The sequence below is a fragment of the Myiozetetes cayanensis genome, unplaced genomic scaffold, assembly GCF_022539395.1.
Source record: "Myiozetetes cayanensis isolate MyiCay16 unplaced genomic scaffold, myiCay2020 scf5-8, whole genome shotgun sequence".
Taxonomy (NCBI): domain Eukaryota; kingdom Metazoa; phylum Chordata; class Aves; order Passeriformes; family Tyrannidae; genus Myiozetetes; species Myiozetetes cayanensis.
The window spans coordinates 98420882-98438349 of record NW_026087742.1 but is presented as its reverse complement, the minus strand read 5'-3'; the positions used below and the strand labels follow the sequence as shown (position 1 = coordinate 98438349).

The 17468-nt window shown below is 37.7% G+C and overlaps 1 protein-coding gene across 4 annotated transcripts in view; it reads right to left on the bottom strand.

Annotated features, from left to right (window-relative positions):
• FRMPD4 (FERM and PDZ domain containing 4) overlaps positions 1–17468 on the bottom strand; it is a 298391-nt gene that overhangs the window by 54865 nt on the left and 226058 nt on the right. For 3 of the 4 annotated variants that reach the window (XM_050331897.1, XM_050331900.1, XM_050331898.1), the window contains 2 exons: positions 13998–14158; positions 11789–11891 (listed from right to left, as the gene is read on the bottom strand). In XM_050331897.1, coding sequence (XP_050187854.1) covers positions 11789–11891; positions 13998–14158 — 264 coding nt within the window. The remainder of the gene's footprint in view (positions 1–11788; positions 11892–13997; positions 14159–17468) is intronic. The other variant, XM_050331899.1, reaches the window with a different exon arrangement.

Genomic DNA, 17468 nt, shown 5'->3' with positions numbered 1-17468 from the left:
ACTAATGAGTCAGAATATGTAAAACAGTTCTCCTTCCCTTTTAACTAACCTTCTGATTGGGCATATCAGATAAAGTTCGATGTAGATGCTTAATCTCTTGGCAATTTTGGGAGTCCTTGTTGGTTGCACTACTGCTAAATTAAAAATATGATCTAATTCTGTGTTCTAAGTTTTCTAGTCCATCAACCAACACAGAAGTCCCTATAACATTTCTATTCTAATTACATTAAACTATCAACTCCTAAGATAGACTGTGAATCATAAAATTATTCTTATTGGGGAGAAGCAGGAAAAGAAAGGACTCACTAATTACAGTCTTAAGCCTTTCGATCTTATTTCTCAATATTTTTGAAAAAGAATCAAAAAAAACCCTAAAAAAACCAAACCAAACAAAACAGGCCTTGTCAACACAAAAAAAAAAGTTAGAAAAATTTAAAGTCAACTGCACTGAGAGCCAGATCCAATTTTTTTATAATACAATTAAGTCTAGACATCTATCAATCAAAAAGAAGTTTGGTTTGAGAGAGTTTTATCAGACTAGTATTGACAGAATCATGGAATATCCTGAGTTGGAAGGGACTCACAAGGATCATTGAGTCCAACTCCTGGTCCTGAACAGGACACCCCAAGAATTGCACCATGTGCCCAAAGGCATTGTCCAAATGCTTCTTGAACTCAGACAGGCTTGGTGTTGTAACCACTCACCTGGGGAATCTGTTCCAGTGTTAAACCACCCTTTGTGCGAAAAGTCTTTTCCTAACATCCAACCTAAACCTTTACCGACACAACTTCATTCCATGCCTCACTTGAGTACCCTGAGTAGTTTTGGGCACCACAATATAAGAAAGACATTAAGCTATTAGAGAAGGGCCACAAGGATGGTGAAGGGTCTGGAGGGGAAGCCTTATGAGGAGCAGCTGAGGACACTTGATTTGCTCAGCCTGGAGGACAATGACGGGAGACCTCATGGTGGTCTTCAACATCCTCACAGGGGGATGAGGAAGGGCAGGCACTGATCTCTTCACTGTGGTGATCAGTGACAGAACCCAAGGGAATGGCCTGAAATTGTATCGGCGAGGTTTAGGTTGGACATCAGAAAAAGTTTTTTCACCCAAAGGGTGGTTGAGAAGTGGAGCAGGCTCCCCAGGGAAGTGGTCACAGCACCAAGCCTGTCTGAGTTCAAGAAGGATTTGGACAATGTTCTCAGGCACATGGTGGGATTGTGTCCTGTTCAGGGCCAGGAGTTGGACTCAGTGATCCTGATGGATCCCTTTCAACTCAGAATATTCTATGATTCTATGTCCTTTCTTAGTCAACTTTCTTAGTATCTGCACATGAAGTTAACATCCAGGTGTTTTATCAATCCTCTGGACCTGTTTGTGCCAGCTGTGTTGTGTTCCCAGTTACCATCTGGCAAGCTGAAGTCACTCAAAAGGACATGGGCAGTTGATTTGGAGGTGTCCCTTAGCTTCTCGAAGAATACATCAGTGTCATTGTCCTAGCTAGATGATCTATAGTAGACTACTACGATGACATCTGCATTATTTGTTTGTCCCTTATTCCTTGACAGAGGCTCTCAACTGTGTCATTGACAACTGTAACCTCATTCCAGTCCCTCCATTATATACACCACCCCACCCCACTTCACCAGCCCTGCCTATCCCTTCTGAACGATCCAACAGGGCACTCCAGTCACAGACCTCATCCCATCAGGTTTCACTTATGCCAACGATGTCATAACTCTGGGACACGGTGTAATGCTAGAGCCTGAAGGACTGGCCTTGAGCCAAAGTTGACCTATGAGATGAACTCTCCAACCTAATATTATATTTAGCCTAGTATTGTATTTAGCCATATATTTGCTCATTAACCAAGATGCTATATAATCCTTAGTAATTCTTTAAGAATACACATTTATGCTTGTTAGCACAGCATATTATCAATAATTAGTAAGGTCTGTATGTGTTATAAATATGCCTTTTCAGCCAAGGCCACAAGCCCAGCAGGCCTCACAGGGTAGCAGCTGGTTCATATTTGAGATATCAGCCATAAACTCTGTTTTTAGAGACTATTCAAGGCTGTGAGGCATTGGATAGAAGCTAGTCCAGACTGACTCCCTGAATTTGCCTTGGGTCCTGGCCAGGCCCAAGGGGAAAACCAGCGGGAGAATAAAGCCAGATATTGTTTTTCTACAGCAATCAAGTGATGTAAGTTGGTTTGTTTAACACTATATAAACTGGAGCCTCTCACAGCAAAGATGGAGGCCTCAAGTGGATGCACTGTGTAGGATTTTCCAGTTACTGGGAAGGTGTTCTCCAGACCTTTGCTGTGATCAGGGGCCTGTCCCACTGAAGTGCAGTCTGGATGATGATTATGGTAATGTATTTAGGGTAACTGGTGACAAATCTCTCTTATAATCACTATAAGACTTTCTTTATAGTAATGATTAGATGCATTGCTAAGTGTATCCTTCCATAAGCCACTCCTTCTTGTGTAATTCTTTATTATTTTACACTATAGTAAAATTATATACTTATTCTTTAAAAGTTGGTGTCTGTGTTCCTTAAATATGTCCTTGTTACTGAAGATGGGAGGGAGCAAACAGATCGGCCAAACACTGGGCCAAAGTTTCAAGCTCTTCTTGCTTGTTCCTCGTGGTACATTGTATTGGTATAAAATCATTTCAAGTGTGCTTGAATGTAGCCAACTCATGGAACAGATTGAGAGATCTCTCTAGTGCTCAGTTCCTCAAGTTTTGGTTTGCCATCCCACTGCTTATCACTGGCAAGCATGTTTTTGTCCCTTTTCCCCTTCAAATCTAGTTTAAATGTTAACTATATAAGTTAGGTCCTTTCTCATTTCTACCATTTTTTTGTGATTTTCCAGCTCCTTGGACAAACTACAGGTTACAGGTTTCAAGCACTCCTACACGTCTTAGGCTGACCGAAAGGCAACAACATTGCAATCACAGCAGGAATATGAAATGGAAGTGAAGAGATAAGCCATTGGATCTGGACCCTAACATTATGAGGGACAGTCACCCTGTGGACACACACAGCTTCAGGAGGCACCGTTCTTCATTTTGTTTTGCTTTATAAAAATAAATGCCATCTGGGAAGTAAATGGAATTATGATACTAAAAATCAACTCTGAGAATCAGGAAACCAGAAAGACACAGCACCAGCATGCCACAGAGCCAGAGAAAGATCTTGTCATCTTCAGGAACTCCTGAGTCAGCTTTCCATTACACAATTCATTAAAATTACACTATTACAGCAATGGACCATGAACTAATAAGACATCTGGGTGACATTTTGCTCTGAGTAGGGTTATACTAATTTCTCACTCACTCTCCTTATCTCCTTTCCATCCCAGGGAATGCTGCTTCCACCTTGACAGGAGCAAAAACCTAACAACTAAAGACTACTAGTATTTCAAATTAATGGAACTATACAAGACATTATAAATTGGTCACAGTCCTTTCATTCTTCTCTCTCAAAAGTTTAAATTACATTTTACCTCCTATAAGCACTGGTGCATATAGAACTGCCACCCTCAAAACAGCATTCCTTAAAAACAGGCAATTAAAATCTTTCTACCTTTCCCTTGTACAAGGTACCTGTAGCTGACAGAAACCTCCAAGGGTCAACTTACAAAACCATAAAATATCATGTTTGCCTCTCAGCTCTTGACATCACCACTGCTATCTTTCTATCAAAATACAGCATTTTGGTATAATTCATAGCAACTACAAGCCATTTTATTGACACTGACATCTAACTTTCAGTCTTTTAAAGAACTACTTCTCTTTCATCCTGAAGCTATTTAGGCAGCAGATAAAACTCAGTTCATTTTTATGATTTAGATGTCCAGCACTGACTCAGGATAAAAGGGAATGCTGATGCCACCACTGTGAAAGACACATTGTGAAAGCCTTCCCAAAACATCACAAGCACGTAACTATCATGTCTTTCAAAAATGCCTATGTTTTTCCATGACAGTAGCTTCATTAGTTGGTGTGTATGTGCTGAATCAGTTAGCAACTGACTGGCTGGATAGGGGAGTTGTAAACTTCCCAGTGAGGGCAGACACAAGCTTCTGGAAGGATGGAGTTGTCTTCTGAGTTCTGTGTATGCAGTAGTGAAGGCATCTCTGTCATCTTCATACTTCACAGTCATTCCATGCTGGCAGCCCCAAATGCATGGCACAATCCTCTCCTATCAGCCTATACAGTTTCTCCAGTCCCATAAACTGTTGCACGCAGACTGGTGCTTCCCAACCAAGTTCCTGGAGCTGTGTCTGTCTTATCTTTCTCCCTGTTTTCTGCTTTCTGCTGATTAAATTTCATACTGCATGCACTTGTATAAGCATAGCTGTCCTGTTGTAACGTCTTCAAGGCACCCACAGAACATCCAAGTACAAAAAACACAATGTAAAGGGCTGGCTTGCCTAACATCATCTTTTATGATTTGGAAATGTTATTGCAAAAGAGACATAAAATGCAGTTGGGAAAGAGAAACTGCGAAATTTCGGTAGTTTGACACATCCTCTCTAACCCTCCCCACCCCAAACACAAGACATGAGATTTTTAGGTACCTCCTGCTAAATATTCCAACAGCAAGTAATCCTTTGAGGCATGGGGCTTGCATAAACAGCACAAAAAGGATAAACATCTATTGCTGAGCACGCAATATAGAGCACATTTATCATGTGGAAGGGTTAATTAATAATAAACTTAAAGCTGGGTGTTCATTTGTTTAACTTTACATGGAAAGAACTACTTTGAAACATTCACATCAGTGCATCTGGCTTTAAAGTAAATCTTTCATTCAGACAAGCCAACACTTTTGTTTAGTTGGATGAGAAGCGATAAGCCTGTTTGTCAGAACAAGCTAATGAGAGCAACATTTGCTGGTTCACATTTGAAGAAGGCATTCAGTACAGTTACTTGTGTTTTGGGCACAGCTGTTCCACATCTCCATTCATACCCCTGCATTCAGTTACTATGAAGCAACTTGTTAGGGAACAGCTGACCTGAAATTCATCACTGCTGACTCCTTTTTTTAGAAGACAACAGAGTGAGATGATGACACAACATTTCAACCAGATGACACATCAAGCGTTGAAATTTCAAAAAGGGCCTAGACTTGCTAACTCTGGGAGCCATTACCATGGTTAACATGAAAAGAAACTCAAGTTTACACAGTAAATTAAGTTCTCAGCATTCCAAACATTTGAATTATTGAGGCCAAACCTTTCGAAACCTTATCAGTCAACTTTCTGCTAAGAATAAACAAAGATATACGACTGTACGCTTTCACAGATACAATGGATTTAAAAGAGAACAAAGTCCATAGTTGGTACTGATTTTAAAAATAACAAGTAATATCTCTATACAGCTTTCAACTCAGCTTAACTCTTACAGGCCTTTGAAAAAGTGAGCAGGCATTTCTAAAATCATATTGCAGATTAATAATTTAAATCTGGAGAGATAAGAATTAGCTCTCAATATATTAGCTCAAAAACAAGAAGCACCTCATCATGACAGCCAAGGAAAAAAGGTAAAGGAGACAATACTAAATCTGTGCTCTTCCAGATTTAGAGTTAATTTAAAATGTGATTCAATTATCTCTGATATTATGTTGCAGAAACACCTCAAAAGGTAAAAGATATATATCTAGCAACACCCCTCATGACAGACAGGAACTGAGTTTTCATATCCTGACTCTAAGCTTCACGGATGGGCTTGCTGATCAGAGGTAGCTAATTAAATGCCCTGGCAGAAAGCTTATCTCCACTGATGCCACTTGTAAAATTCCTATAGATCATTTGGTCCGGCATTTTGTTCCTGTATTCACTATTATGTGTTTAAAACCCAAAACAGTAGCCTGAAACAAAGTGGATATAGCCTGTGGATTTATATATTGAACCGGGAGTATAATGGAGTGCCTTCAGATTGAAAGGTCTGCATGACTGGTTTTTTAAAAAAGCAGTTTTCACGATCCTTGGTTGCTAAGCAGTATCATAGCTAAGAGCTTAATATGCTTGATTTTTTTCCCTATGATGTTGATGAAGAAAGAATATCTTTAATACTAAGTCCACCAAAATTACTTGATTCAAGATATGAAGCAGTCTAAGCCTAAAGCCAGAAATTACACTTGAAAAGTGGTATTTTCAGCTGCTGTGAGACAATGATGATGACAGGCACTGTCACTAAGCTCCCTTTTACACTTGTGTTTAACTGTGAGGATGCAGAGTAAGAAAATTGGTCCCCTGACATACACAGATTCAAACGGCAGCAACAGAATCGTCATCCGTTTCATGACGATGGTGAGGAGGGTCAGGATTGATTAAATTCATGTTAGCATTTAAAATGCAACACACTGACTAAAATCCTGGAGGGTTCCTTCTCTCTGGTCTTATGTCAATACAAAATGAAAACATAAATTCTACTGCAAAATTGAAAGAATCTTCTAGATCCTCTTGATGAAAACTTGCTGTGACATTAACTTGCCAAAGCAAGAGTTATTTCAGAAGGGGTTTTGAGTCATTTCTCTTAAATAGAAAATAGAGCCAACAAGAAAGAAAAGCCCTTAATGAATTTCACCTTTTTCAGTTCTCACTTTGCAATTAAAGCCTTTTAGTGGAATTCCACGGGACATCAAATACTAATTTACTGCTCTTACAGTTTCAAGAAATGGACTAATCTAGCCTAATTTAGTAACCTAGAAATAAGGTTTCTACTCTAAAACACTTTTCTGTTCTCCTTTTTGAGCCAATACAAAAATGAAGCTTTCTGCAACAGAGTAGTTCTTTCCAAAACAAGTATCTCAGACAGATCATTCTCTTCAGGTGCCCATTTCTCCTTAGAAGTTGTCTTGATACCATTTTAATTGAAGTGTGAACAAAATACCACTACTGTATCTTTCTCAGTGTTTGTTTTATGAAGTAAGCAGCACTTGAAATTTCAGTAAAATACCTTACTAATTAAAATGACACTTTATACATATTGGGATCCTTGTAGACTAATGCATACTCAGTACAATCTAAGATAAACAAGGAATTCATGTTATAGAAATTGCCTATAAACATCTAATAAGAAAAAATATTTTTTAGATATACTTCTTTAAGTGTTTTTTTAAGAAAATGTTGCTTATACTGATCCTTAAAAAGATATAAATGTCACATTAACCAATGATAATGAAATACATGCACCTCTGAGAACCAATTAATTGATATTGTACATTAATACACCTTCTAACACATTGGTTTTACATTTTCGCTCACTTCTAAATAATGAAAAAATTGCTCCATTGTGCAATGACTTTAATGTTATCTCAAAGTACTTATTGTTAAGCATGTGTGAAAAGCTTTAACTCACAGTACCTGTTTCAGCAGTAAAATAAAACCAAGATAAGTAGCTCTTGATACAACTTTGAACTGACCGAACTGCAAATACATCTTCTTTTTAAAGTATTCTGTTCACTTGCTCCTTGTCTTGGCCTTACATTTAGAAAACTGAGTTTATTTCTTCCTTTTTTCAATGTCTATAGCTTTCTGTCTTGAATGAGACACATATCGACCACAGAGATAAGTGACAATCATAAAACTTGACCTCTCTTTTTAAGGGAAACCATACACATGACTTTAAAGTTTGTGCTTGAAAAAAGCTCAGGAGAACATAACATTGTGCAAAAGCCATTGAACATCAGCCAGAAATAATGAGTCCAAATGTCTGCAAACCATACTGTATTCGTATTTCTGCAGTCCTGGCTTTCAATGGACTACTTGAACACTAATTAAGTGTTGCCAGCAAAGCAGAGCCAAAAGAATTCAATGGATCAGAATGACCTACAGGGGATATTTATAATTAATATCCCAAATAATCTCCAGACCTGAGACCTACTAGGATACAAAAGTATCCCTCAATTCTTAAAAAACAAGCCAAAATCTTTCACCAGGTTCCTGCTCAATACCCCCTGGAGTAAGCAGAAGTAGCTTTAACACAGCTTTTTACTTAAGGAAGATTATTTTCAGTAATTAATGTTTAGAAAGCACACACATAATTAAAATATTAAAATGCAATAAAAAGCCAATGGGAACATGTTTGTATTATGCTTTTCATTTAATTTCTTGCATTTTCCTGTAGTAAAACTATTACACAAAATGGACTTGTTTAAAAGACAAGCCTACCTATTTCTAATCCTGTAGAAATAAAGGGTATACAATGAGTTTGGCACTGATAGGAAACAGGCTGAAGAAAAACAAATGATCTGACAGAAATTACTCTGACTTATTTTGTGGGAAATTTAGAAATAAAGCAAATTTATTGATTAGGATATGCTTCACCCTAGTGAAAAAAGATTAATTGATGTTTTTCAGATAGCCTTTTTGGTGAACATTTTGAATTTTCCTTTTTTTAATATAAGATAGATTGGAGCAGAAATTATCTTTACTGTTTTCCCTCAATTGCATAACTCTTTTCATAAGTTTGACATAAGTGTTTTGGAAAACAACTGAACGTTGCATTACACTAAAAACTCTAACATTCAGGGTTGACATTAGACCTAACCTTTGTGCATACTTTTGCTCAGAAGTTTTGAGTTTTCGTAAGCCTATTAAAGTATGACACTCATCTGGTTGTGAAATCTGTCTTTTTTTTTCTCATGCAATTTGGGGTTTTTTCTGTTTGACATACTATCATCTTTAGGCCAGTATTTTGAAAACAGACTAATTTTTTTCCACACTCTGCAATTATAAAGACAAATTGTTTCTGTACTTTACAAAAATTTTTGAGGGAGAGCTGCATAAAAATAGCCATGCAATTTCACAACATGAATATAAAATATTCTCAGCAAGAGACCATGTAAGCACAGAAAAACTACAGTGTTGGAGTATCAATTTTTCATGTGCTGTAGTGACCACAAGATGGTACAGTGTAAAATCCTGAAGGAAAAGAGGAAGAGGATGCCAATTTAAAGCCAGACTTTGGCTTGTCCAGGGCACCAGTAAGCAGGGTCCTGTGGGATGCAGCTCTGAAAGGCCCAGAGCCCAATAGAGCTGGGTGATGATCACAGCCAGCCTCCTCCAACTGCCAGTGGTCTACTTCAATCTTCAGGAAAGCAGGCAGGCATAGCAGGACACCAGTCTGGCTCCACAGGAAAAGTCTGACTGAGACCAGTACAAAATGGAAGCAATCCAGAGATGGAAATGAAGAGAGGTTACCCAGGACAAACACAGAAGCCCTATCCTGGCCAGGGAGGGATGGGGCTTGCAAAGCTCAGCTGGCGTTGAAAGTGATCCAAGATGTGAAGGGTAACAAGAAAGGTCTCTACAACTACAACAGCAGTGACAGCCACGGGAAATATGAACTCACTGCTGAATGGAGCAGACAACCTGATGAAGCACACTGGAAAACCTGAGGTGCTCAGTGCTTTCTTGGCTTTGGTCTTTAGCTGCAAGGTCTGCCACCCTGGTCCCCAAGATCAGTGACAGAATTTAGGGAACAAAGGTAGACAAAGACAGAATTAGGGATTGCTTAGGGAAGAGGGACCCTCATAAGTCCACGGGCCTAGATGAGATGCATCTAAGGCTACTAAGGAAGTTGGCTCATGTCTTCTTGAAAGGTCACTGTTCAAGAATGGAAACATCTGTCCAGTTTAGTTGTGAAATCTCCGTATTTGGAGATATTTAAAACTTGATTTGGTAAGTGTTGAGCAGCCACATTTAACTTTGACACTACCTTGCTTGGAGCAAGATGATAGACTGGATGACCTCCAGAAATCTCCTCTCGTTCTTCTATGATTTTGTGATTACGCCCATTGTGTAATCTATACATTTAAAACACACTCATTGCTGACCACTGACATGCTGCTGCCAGTAGAAAAATAAGATTTCGAAACTTCTTCCACGCATATTCAAAAATGCAGATGCATTGAAAAGTTGCAGACGTATCTAACCCATATGAAAACCTTCAATTATACAGAAGAGGTTCATTATTTCATTGATGTAAAGAACTGCTTCTGCTATGGTGTCAGTGTCTAATCATTCCAGATGTCCCCACTGGCATGAAAAGAAAGCTCTTCATTTCAAATACTGCAGCATACAACCCCAGTAACAGTTCTGAGTCTTATCAAAGAATGAGTTTCTGTCAAAATCCCAACAGCAGACAGATTTGAAAAGCAGAGGTAGAATTACAGTGTAAAAAAAAAAAAATCACTGAAAGCTTTTCCCAGAATGCAACAACACTCAATTTGACACTACCTGTGTAGTCAATATAATTGGGAAGAGTGACATTCCTACCGAGTTTCTCATTTGAAGGCAGACAGAGAATCAGCCACACAATAAATTCAGTTTGTCTCAGGTCTAATCAGTCTATTTCCCTGCTGTTATTACGATATATTGCTGATAGCAGACATCAAAGAACCAGGGAAAGAATGAAGAAGGCAATATGATCACTTTTTGAAGAAACAAAGACATCAAAATGAGTGTAAGACCCATTTTTGAGGCTTATGCTAGTGGTCAACACAGAGCACAGGACAGACATTTATTAGGAACAGGATAGCTCCTGCAGTTCATGGGGTCTATTCATCATAAGAAGAGAAGCTTGTAGTGAATTGTATTTGTTAGGTGACTGGTAGGTTAGCACTTTTTGAAAAAAACCTGGAAATATATTTTATATAATCCCACTAACACATATAGAGGCATCAGCATTGTTGGTATTTTAATACCATTTCTATATCTTCTTTGGAATTTTTGTTCACAGCTGAATCCCCAACAGATGAGCACTTCTTTGCTTAAATTGTCATCTGCAGGAGGAGTATAACTATCACAAGACCTCCTGCCCAAATTTCTGTAAAGCAAGTATGACTTCTCAAAATTATATGAGTAGCACTGAAAACACTGACAGGTACTAGTTTTGAGAAAAGGTACTTGCACCATTAAAATCTGAGTATCTCGCAGGAGTCAACTGAGAAGGAGATGAGGAGAATACAGAAACAGAACTAGAGTACAGGAACTAGGCTATTAGAATTTAAATTACTATTTTTTATGTTTAATTTTTAATTACCTGCTATTTTTCTTTTCAATGCATTACATTTCTTGTTACTCCAAATACAAAGTTTATTATGTGAACCACAAAACATCTTTTTCTACATCCTCAGCATTTGACAGTCACTGTCCTTCCTTTCCTTCTACATCCCATGACAAATATGGACATTTCTCCTTTCCTGGACTATCCACCATCACTTTCTTTGTCTAATTTTCTGTCTTCTATCTACACAACCCTGCCTGGTTTTTTTCACATAAACTCACCTACCCACAATCCACTCAAACACTCTTTGAGATTCTCTACATATTTACATGCACTCATTCACTCTCAAAAATCGCCCCACCAAATTTTCTTTCCTCTTCACATTAGATAAGCATGACTTTACTCATGTAAAAAATGAACAATAATGCAACAGTGACTGGAGCTTCTTTGCTTTAAGAATTATCTTTTCAACAACCCATACCAACAATAAATACCAGGAGAACACTATTACTCTTTTGATACCCAAATACTTTGGAGTTGTTGCAGGATTTTACTATACTTTTTCAGATACCCAGATGACATTTTAAGAGGACACTTCATTTCAATAATAAAATAATTCACCATTCTTCATTATGACTAAAGCAACATTATTTTCTCATTTCTCAGCCATAAGAAGGCAAGACTTGCTGTACTACTGAATGACTGCACAGGCAGTAAGCCACCGGGTTCACAGTTAAGTGACAGGACATCAACTACCTGACAAGGTCGATGACTCTCTCCCTCGGAGCAGTGCTGACTGGCTCATCATTAATCATTATGATCTGATCCCCTGGTATAAGCTTTCCTTCAGAGGGTCCGCCTGCAGAGGAATGAAAAAAAAAAGCATGGGTTAGCAGACCATTGTAAATGCATAGACACACTCTGTTGTTCTCATACTACAAGTTTTTTCCTTCAACTAATGACATGTTTAACACCAGCATTATTTCTGAAATTACCAGTATTTCCTCACCAGGAAAATCTTGAAAGCTACTGACTTAGCAGCTTCTACTGAAGTTCCTCAAGTTCCAAAACTACATATAACCATGTAAAATAAAGGCTTGATTTTTAAGAGGGCAAAAAGAACCCATATGGGATGGAATAATGTACCCTTTAAGGTATGATCAACCACACTTTACCCCATGCATGACCAATGTTTGCCTGATATTTTGTAAGACCATCCTGAGAAGGATTCCTTTTCCTGCAAATAAACGATCCCATTTATCTACTGTTAAAATCAGGAAATCTTCCTCGTTACAACACGGTTTTCTGTCCCAGGCAAGTAACACTAGAGAACATCTTATTCCTCTTTTCTACAAAACATCACTTACATGTTTGAATGTCATTCACAGGTCTCTCCTCTGAATTTTCTGTTTTGGGCAAAACAAACCTGCATTCTTCAATTGAAGACAGTAAGATTTTATACCTCCAACCTCTGAGTTTCTTTTCCTCTGGATTCCTACCACTTGATGAACACAGGTATATCCAAAAGCATTGCCACTTTCAGTTAGACACAGATATTTTGCAGTTGTCTGAATAGACAATCAGTCATGTGTATGTCTATGTGTTTTGGATCCTGACATTGCTGAAATGCACATTGAGATTATGCTTTAAAAAATGCACATTAAACTTCACTTCTCGGCACAATTACATGCCCAGAAGGTGGTGTGATGTCACAATTCCTAATCAAAAGATATATCTTCTCTAGTCTCTGTGTTTAAACTCTGCAGTGATGATACATGAAACCCAGAATAATATTACCAATAGGAAGATAAAGTCTTAAAAGAAAATGTTTCAGTATCAAAACCAATTGAGCTAATGCCCAATTCCTTTGCTTTGAAAACTATACTCCACTTATATATCCAGTATAAATGGATACAAATCCATACAGGAGAATGTTGTCCTGAGCTCATATTTCCTCCTGTTCACTTGGAACAGAACATATCAAACACATTCTCCAACTTTAACATAAAGCTACATTAATAATGCCAAGTGGAAAGAAATAAACTGTATGGATCTAGTTCAAATATTAGTTACACTGCTCACTTCATCTGAAAGCAATATAAATGTAATCAATGCATACACGTGAGTAAATGACATCAGAACTTCACAAAGTCAATTTTCCCTCTCCTCTGCTCTCTGTGGGGGTTCTGGAGAATATATTGAACAGGAGCAAAGTCAAATCCCTGCCCTTGGCTTCATAGCAATTTTATATAACAACTGAACTTTTAAGCACTGAGAGCAGAAGCCTGCTATTTGGGAGTCTGATCAGTCCCAGGCCTGATCCCTCATAACTTCTTTGATTTATTTTGACCTGGTTTTTAACCACATATCTATACAGATGTATTCACTAAAAAAAAACCAACAACAAAAACCCCAAACCAAACAAAATAAACCAAACCAAATAAAAACAAATAACCCCCAACAACAAAAACCCAAACAAACAAATGAAAAGAGCCAGTAATAACATCCTCTTTTAAAAAAAAAAAAAAAAATTGTTTTTAGAAACCTAGTTGTCCTTAGGAAGCCGATGATAAAAAGAATGAAAAATATTTAAGTTTTAATTTCACTACTCAACATACCTCTTGAAAACACTGATTCAATGTCAATGAAAGTGAAAGCAAGCAAATATAAAGAGTGAGAAGAACTTCTTTCCTTGAATGAAATGGGTTAACCTTTTTCAGGGAAACAATAGTAATAGCTCAGAGCAATAACTCCAAACTGACTTTTTGTTAACACATTTATATAAGGTTCAATAATGACTGTGAGAAAGGAAACCAGAGGGTAATACAAGGCTTAAAATCCTACCTAGTATTTGTGATTACTTTGTCTGCCCGAATATTTCAACAGTACTCAAATTTGTAACTGTATTTCATCTCAGTAGAATTGAGTCAAAGTTTTCTTCTGGGGTCAGGTGGGGAAAACATACCTGGTGTTACTGAGCGTACAACAACTGGCTTTTCACTACCAGCCACAAACCCAAATCCTAGCACAGGATCCCTCCTCATTTCCACTTTCCGGGGGGTTGGAGGGGTTATTTGGCAGCTCTCTATTCGAGGGTCTTCAAATGTGGCTGATTGTGTCATGTGACTGTGGAAAAAAAAAAAAAGATGGAAAAAGGAAAAAAAATCATTAAAACATGATTTTGTGGTATCTATTTGAGCCAAGCAATTTGTGCAACGATATGAGATGAATATCTAAAGCGTTCTCACTAGAAGAACTAAAACATCAACTTAATAGTTTTCTATTAGATTTTCTTATGCATAAAGTAATAATGCTGCTGGCAGGTTTCAAATACTAATCAATAGTATCAGGTTATAAAGAGGTCTCTTTTTGACAGCACACCTTTAATCATACCCCATATATGAAAGCAAAATAACTCAACAATAAAGCCTTTGTCATCTGTGCTTGAATTTTTCACCCTTCATTTTTTGGAAGGGAAAAATAATAGTAGTGACCTATTCATAAAGTAAAAGACAACAATTAGAGTCCACCGGTCTTTTTAGAAATAGGACACACATTTGAATTTGGTTTTCTAAAATGTTAAGCAAGTTTCTGAGGTGAGTCCTCTCAGAGTACCTAAGGCATAGCTGGCAGCTCTGTATTTACTACTTGCATAAACTCTCTGGAGTCATTTCAAACTATTCCAGACACAAACAAACAAAAAAAGATGCTAAGAAAACATATTTATCTGGAATTACTAAAATACTTTCACCTACAGTGTTATGACAAAGCTTATTTATTGTACCGAGAAGAAAGAAGTCTCATGGCTGGAGGGAAAGATCTTGATTTTTCAAGCAGAAAATAGAAAGGATGAAAACTATCCAATCTCACATATCCATGAAACATGTAATGGTTTAAAAGCATAGAGATTTTAAATTAACATTAATAAGCACTAAAATGTGGCTGATGCTGAATACAGTCAGAACCAAAACATACCCAATGCCTGGAGCTCCCCACTGAATCACAGCGACCAATTCCCAGTGCCAATTAGAAAGATAAACAGACCACTCCAGCATTATACCCTTCCAAAGGCCATCAACTGAATTCATATGATTCAGGAAACACAGTCACCACTGCAGATAACAAGCAATACCTGGTCAGCACAGCATGAAGACAGACCACAGCTCATGGCATCAAGTTATTGCAGCACTGACAGAGCTCCAATAGCATTTGTTTGAAGTTGCCTAGCCAAGAGTTAACTCTTTTTTTTTATCTTCAACAGATTGTAAGTCTGCAAATGCTGAACTAACTCTAGCTCCTGGTGGATAAATGCAGTAGACAAACAGAGCCAAGTCCCAACCCCACTTGCAGAAAGGGTACAGGCTTTGAGAAAGACAACAACCAGGTGCTCAACCTAAGCACACCAAAATGCACATCAGAGAGACATATATCACTCTGATTTACAGCACTATGCAGTATCATCAGTTTGAAAGTTGGCATCCTCATAATTCATTAACAATATGAATGTCAAACAATTTTCCTAGATCTGTGATGTATATAACATGTTATAACATGAGAGTTAAGGGGCATACCATGCAACCAGCATTGTTGTTCTCACCTCCTGTCCCTTTTTCATCTGCAAATTCAATTCCCTGAAAAACTCCAGACAGGAGTCCAAAAGGAGAAAAGCATCATTCAGAGATCTATTTTCAGCATCAATGACACACAAAAACTGCTCTGATCTTTCCCCAATACATATACCTTAGGCAAGACATCAATTTCCATTCTCTCCATGGTCTGCTTCATTACTGAGACACAGAAGAGCAGCAAAATCTCAGTAAACTCTCAGTAGGAGTCTATTTCTGTTACTGGATTTTTCTAGGGCTTTTCTTCAAAGAAACTCTATCCCCATCACTAGATCCATTCTGCCTAAGAGTAACATGCTGCCTTTTTATGCATATGATCAGAGGCAGCAGAAGCTACTTTCTTACAAAAATAGGAGTGCAAGAGAATATCTCTGTGCTCTCCTACTATCTGCATAAAGTGAAGTCAGCAAAGAAAATGTATGTTTTTTACTAGCTAGCACATCACATTTGATATTTTATTCTCCTCCCGTTCCTCCAGTTTTTGTCAGTTTATTTTAGATAATTTTCTATTGTTCAATTCAAATGAACTGTTAGAAAACCCAGAGAATTTTATGCAGACTCTTTAACAAATCTATCTTCAAGAGCTCCCAGGCACCTCCTCCCCATAAATTCCTATTTATTATTTGTGCTTCTAGATATTCAAATATTTTGTCTTTCTAATGAGACAATTTCTGGGGTGTCACTATTTCAACTTGTGAATTTTGTTTTGGTAGAGAACACGAAACTCTGCATTTGTCACCTCTTTTAGATGACAGCCTTACTAAACTTCCCCAAAAGTTAAGATGTTCTATTTAATCATTTCTTCCTAATAGCTGTCTCCATTTTTTTAACTGGAGCACTACAAGCCCAAACAGAAAGAGCCTTCTATCTCCAAAGAAAAAATGCCATATTTACAAGCAGCTCAAAAATACCGTTTGAGTCTTTGAAAACTAATTTCCTGCCATTGTACATCCTCTATCTTCAAGCACTTGTGTAGTCTGGTTTAAAAACTAAATCATGATGGAAAGAAACCCAAACCAACCCCCAAAACCTCCACCAACAGCTGCACCTCAGATAACAAACTGTAAGAGACACAGAGAGTTGCTCTAAAGAGCAGCCCTGCTGTGGATGCCTTGCTCCAGCCCTTGCATGAGCTGGTAATGAGAATTTGCAGTAGCACAGCATCAGTTATTCAAAGCCTAAGCAAGAGAATCAGCGAGAAACAGTCCATCATGATTCTGAGTGGTGCAACAGACACTATTGATTTTTAAGGTTATCCACCTTGAAATACATCAACTAAAAAGACTTTGCAGCTCACGCTCCCACAGCTTGCTGCATCAGATATTCTTGTGTCATTCAGTACATTGGAAGTGTATTTCAAGAGAGCAGCAAGATATATGAATATGATCCCAGAAGAGATTAAAAGAATACTCAAAGCTTTGTGTCATGGTACATTGACAAACCCGCTTTCTCCTGTGGCTAGTTCATTATTGAGATGCCAGTGGTAGTACCACAGTTCAAGACTAATTTAAATTTTGCATTAATTGGAAGTATTTGATCTCCATCTCAGCTATGGAAAATATTGACAACTGCAGAATAACTATGCTAAGATTTCTAAACCAGAAAGTAATAAACTTTAACCCAAACCAGCCACTTATATACTGTGAAATATAAGAATAACCAACAACTGCAAACTTCACGTTTGTTTCAAACATGGTAAAAAATGTGTTTAGATGGCATACCTAAAGATTCACTTTTCTGAAGGAAAGAAGGAAGAAAAGGAAAAAGGCTGAGATTTTAAGTATGAACTGTTCTTTCCACATATGCAAACT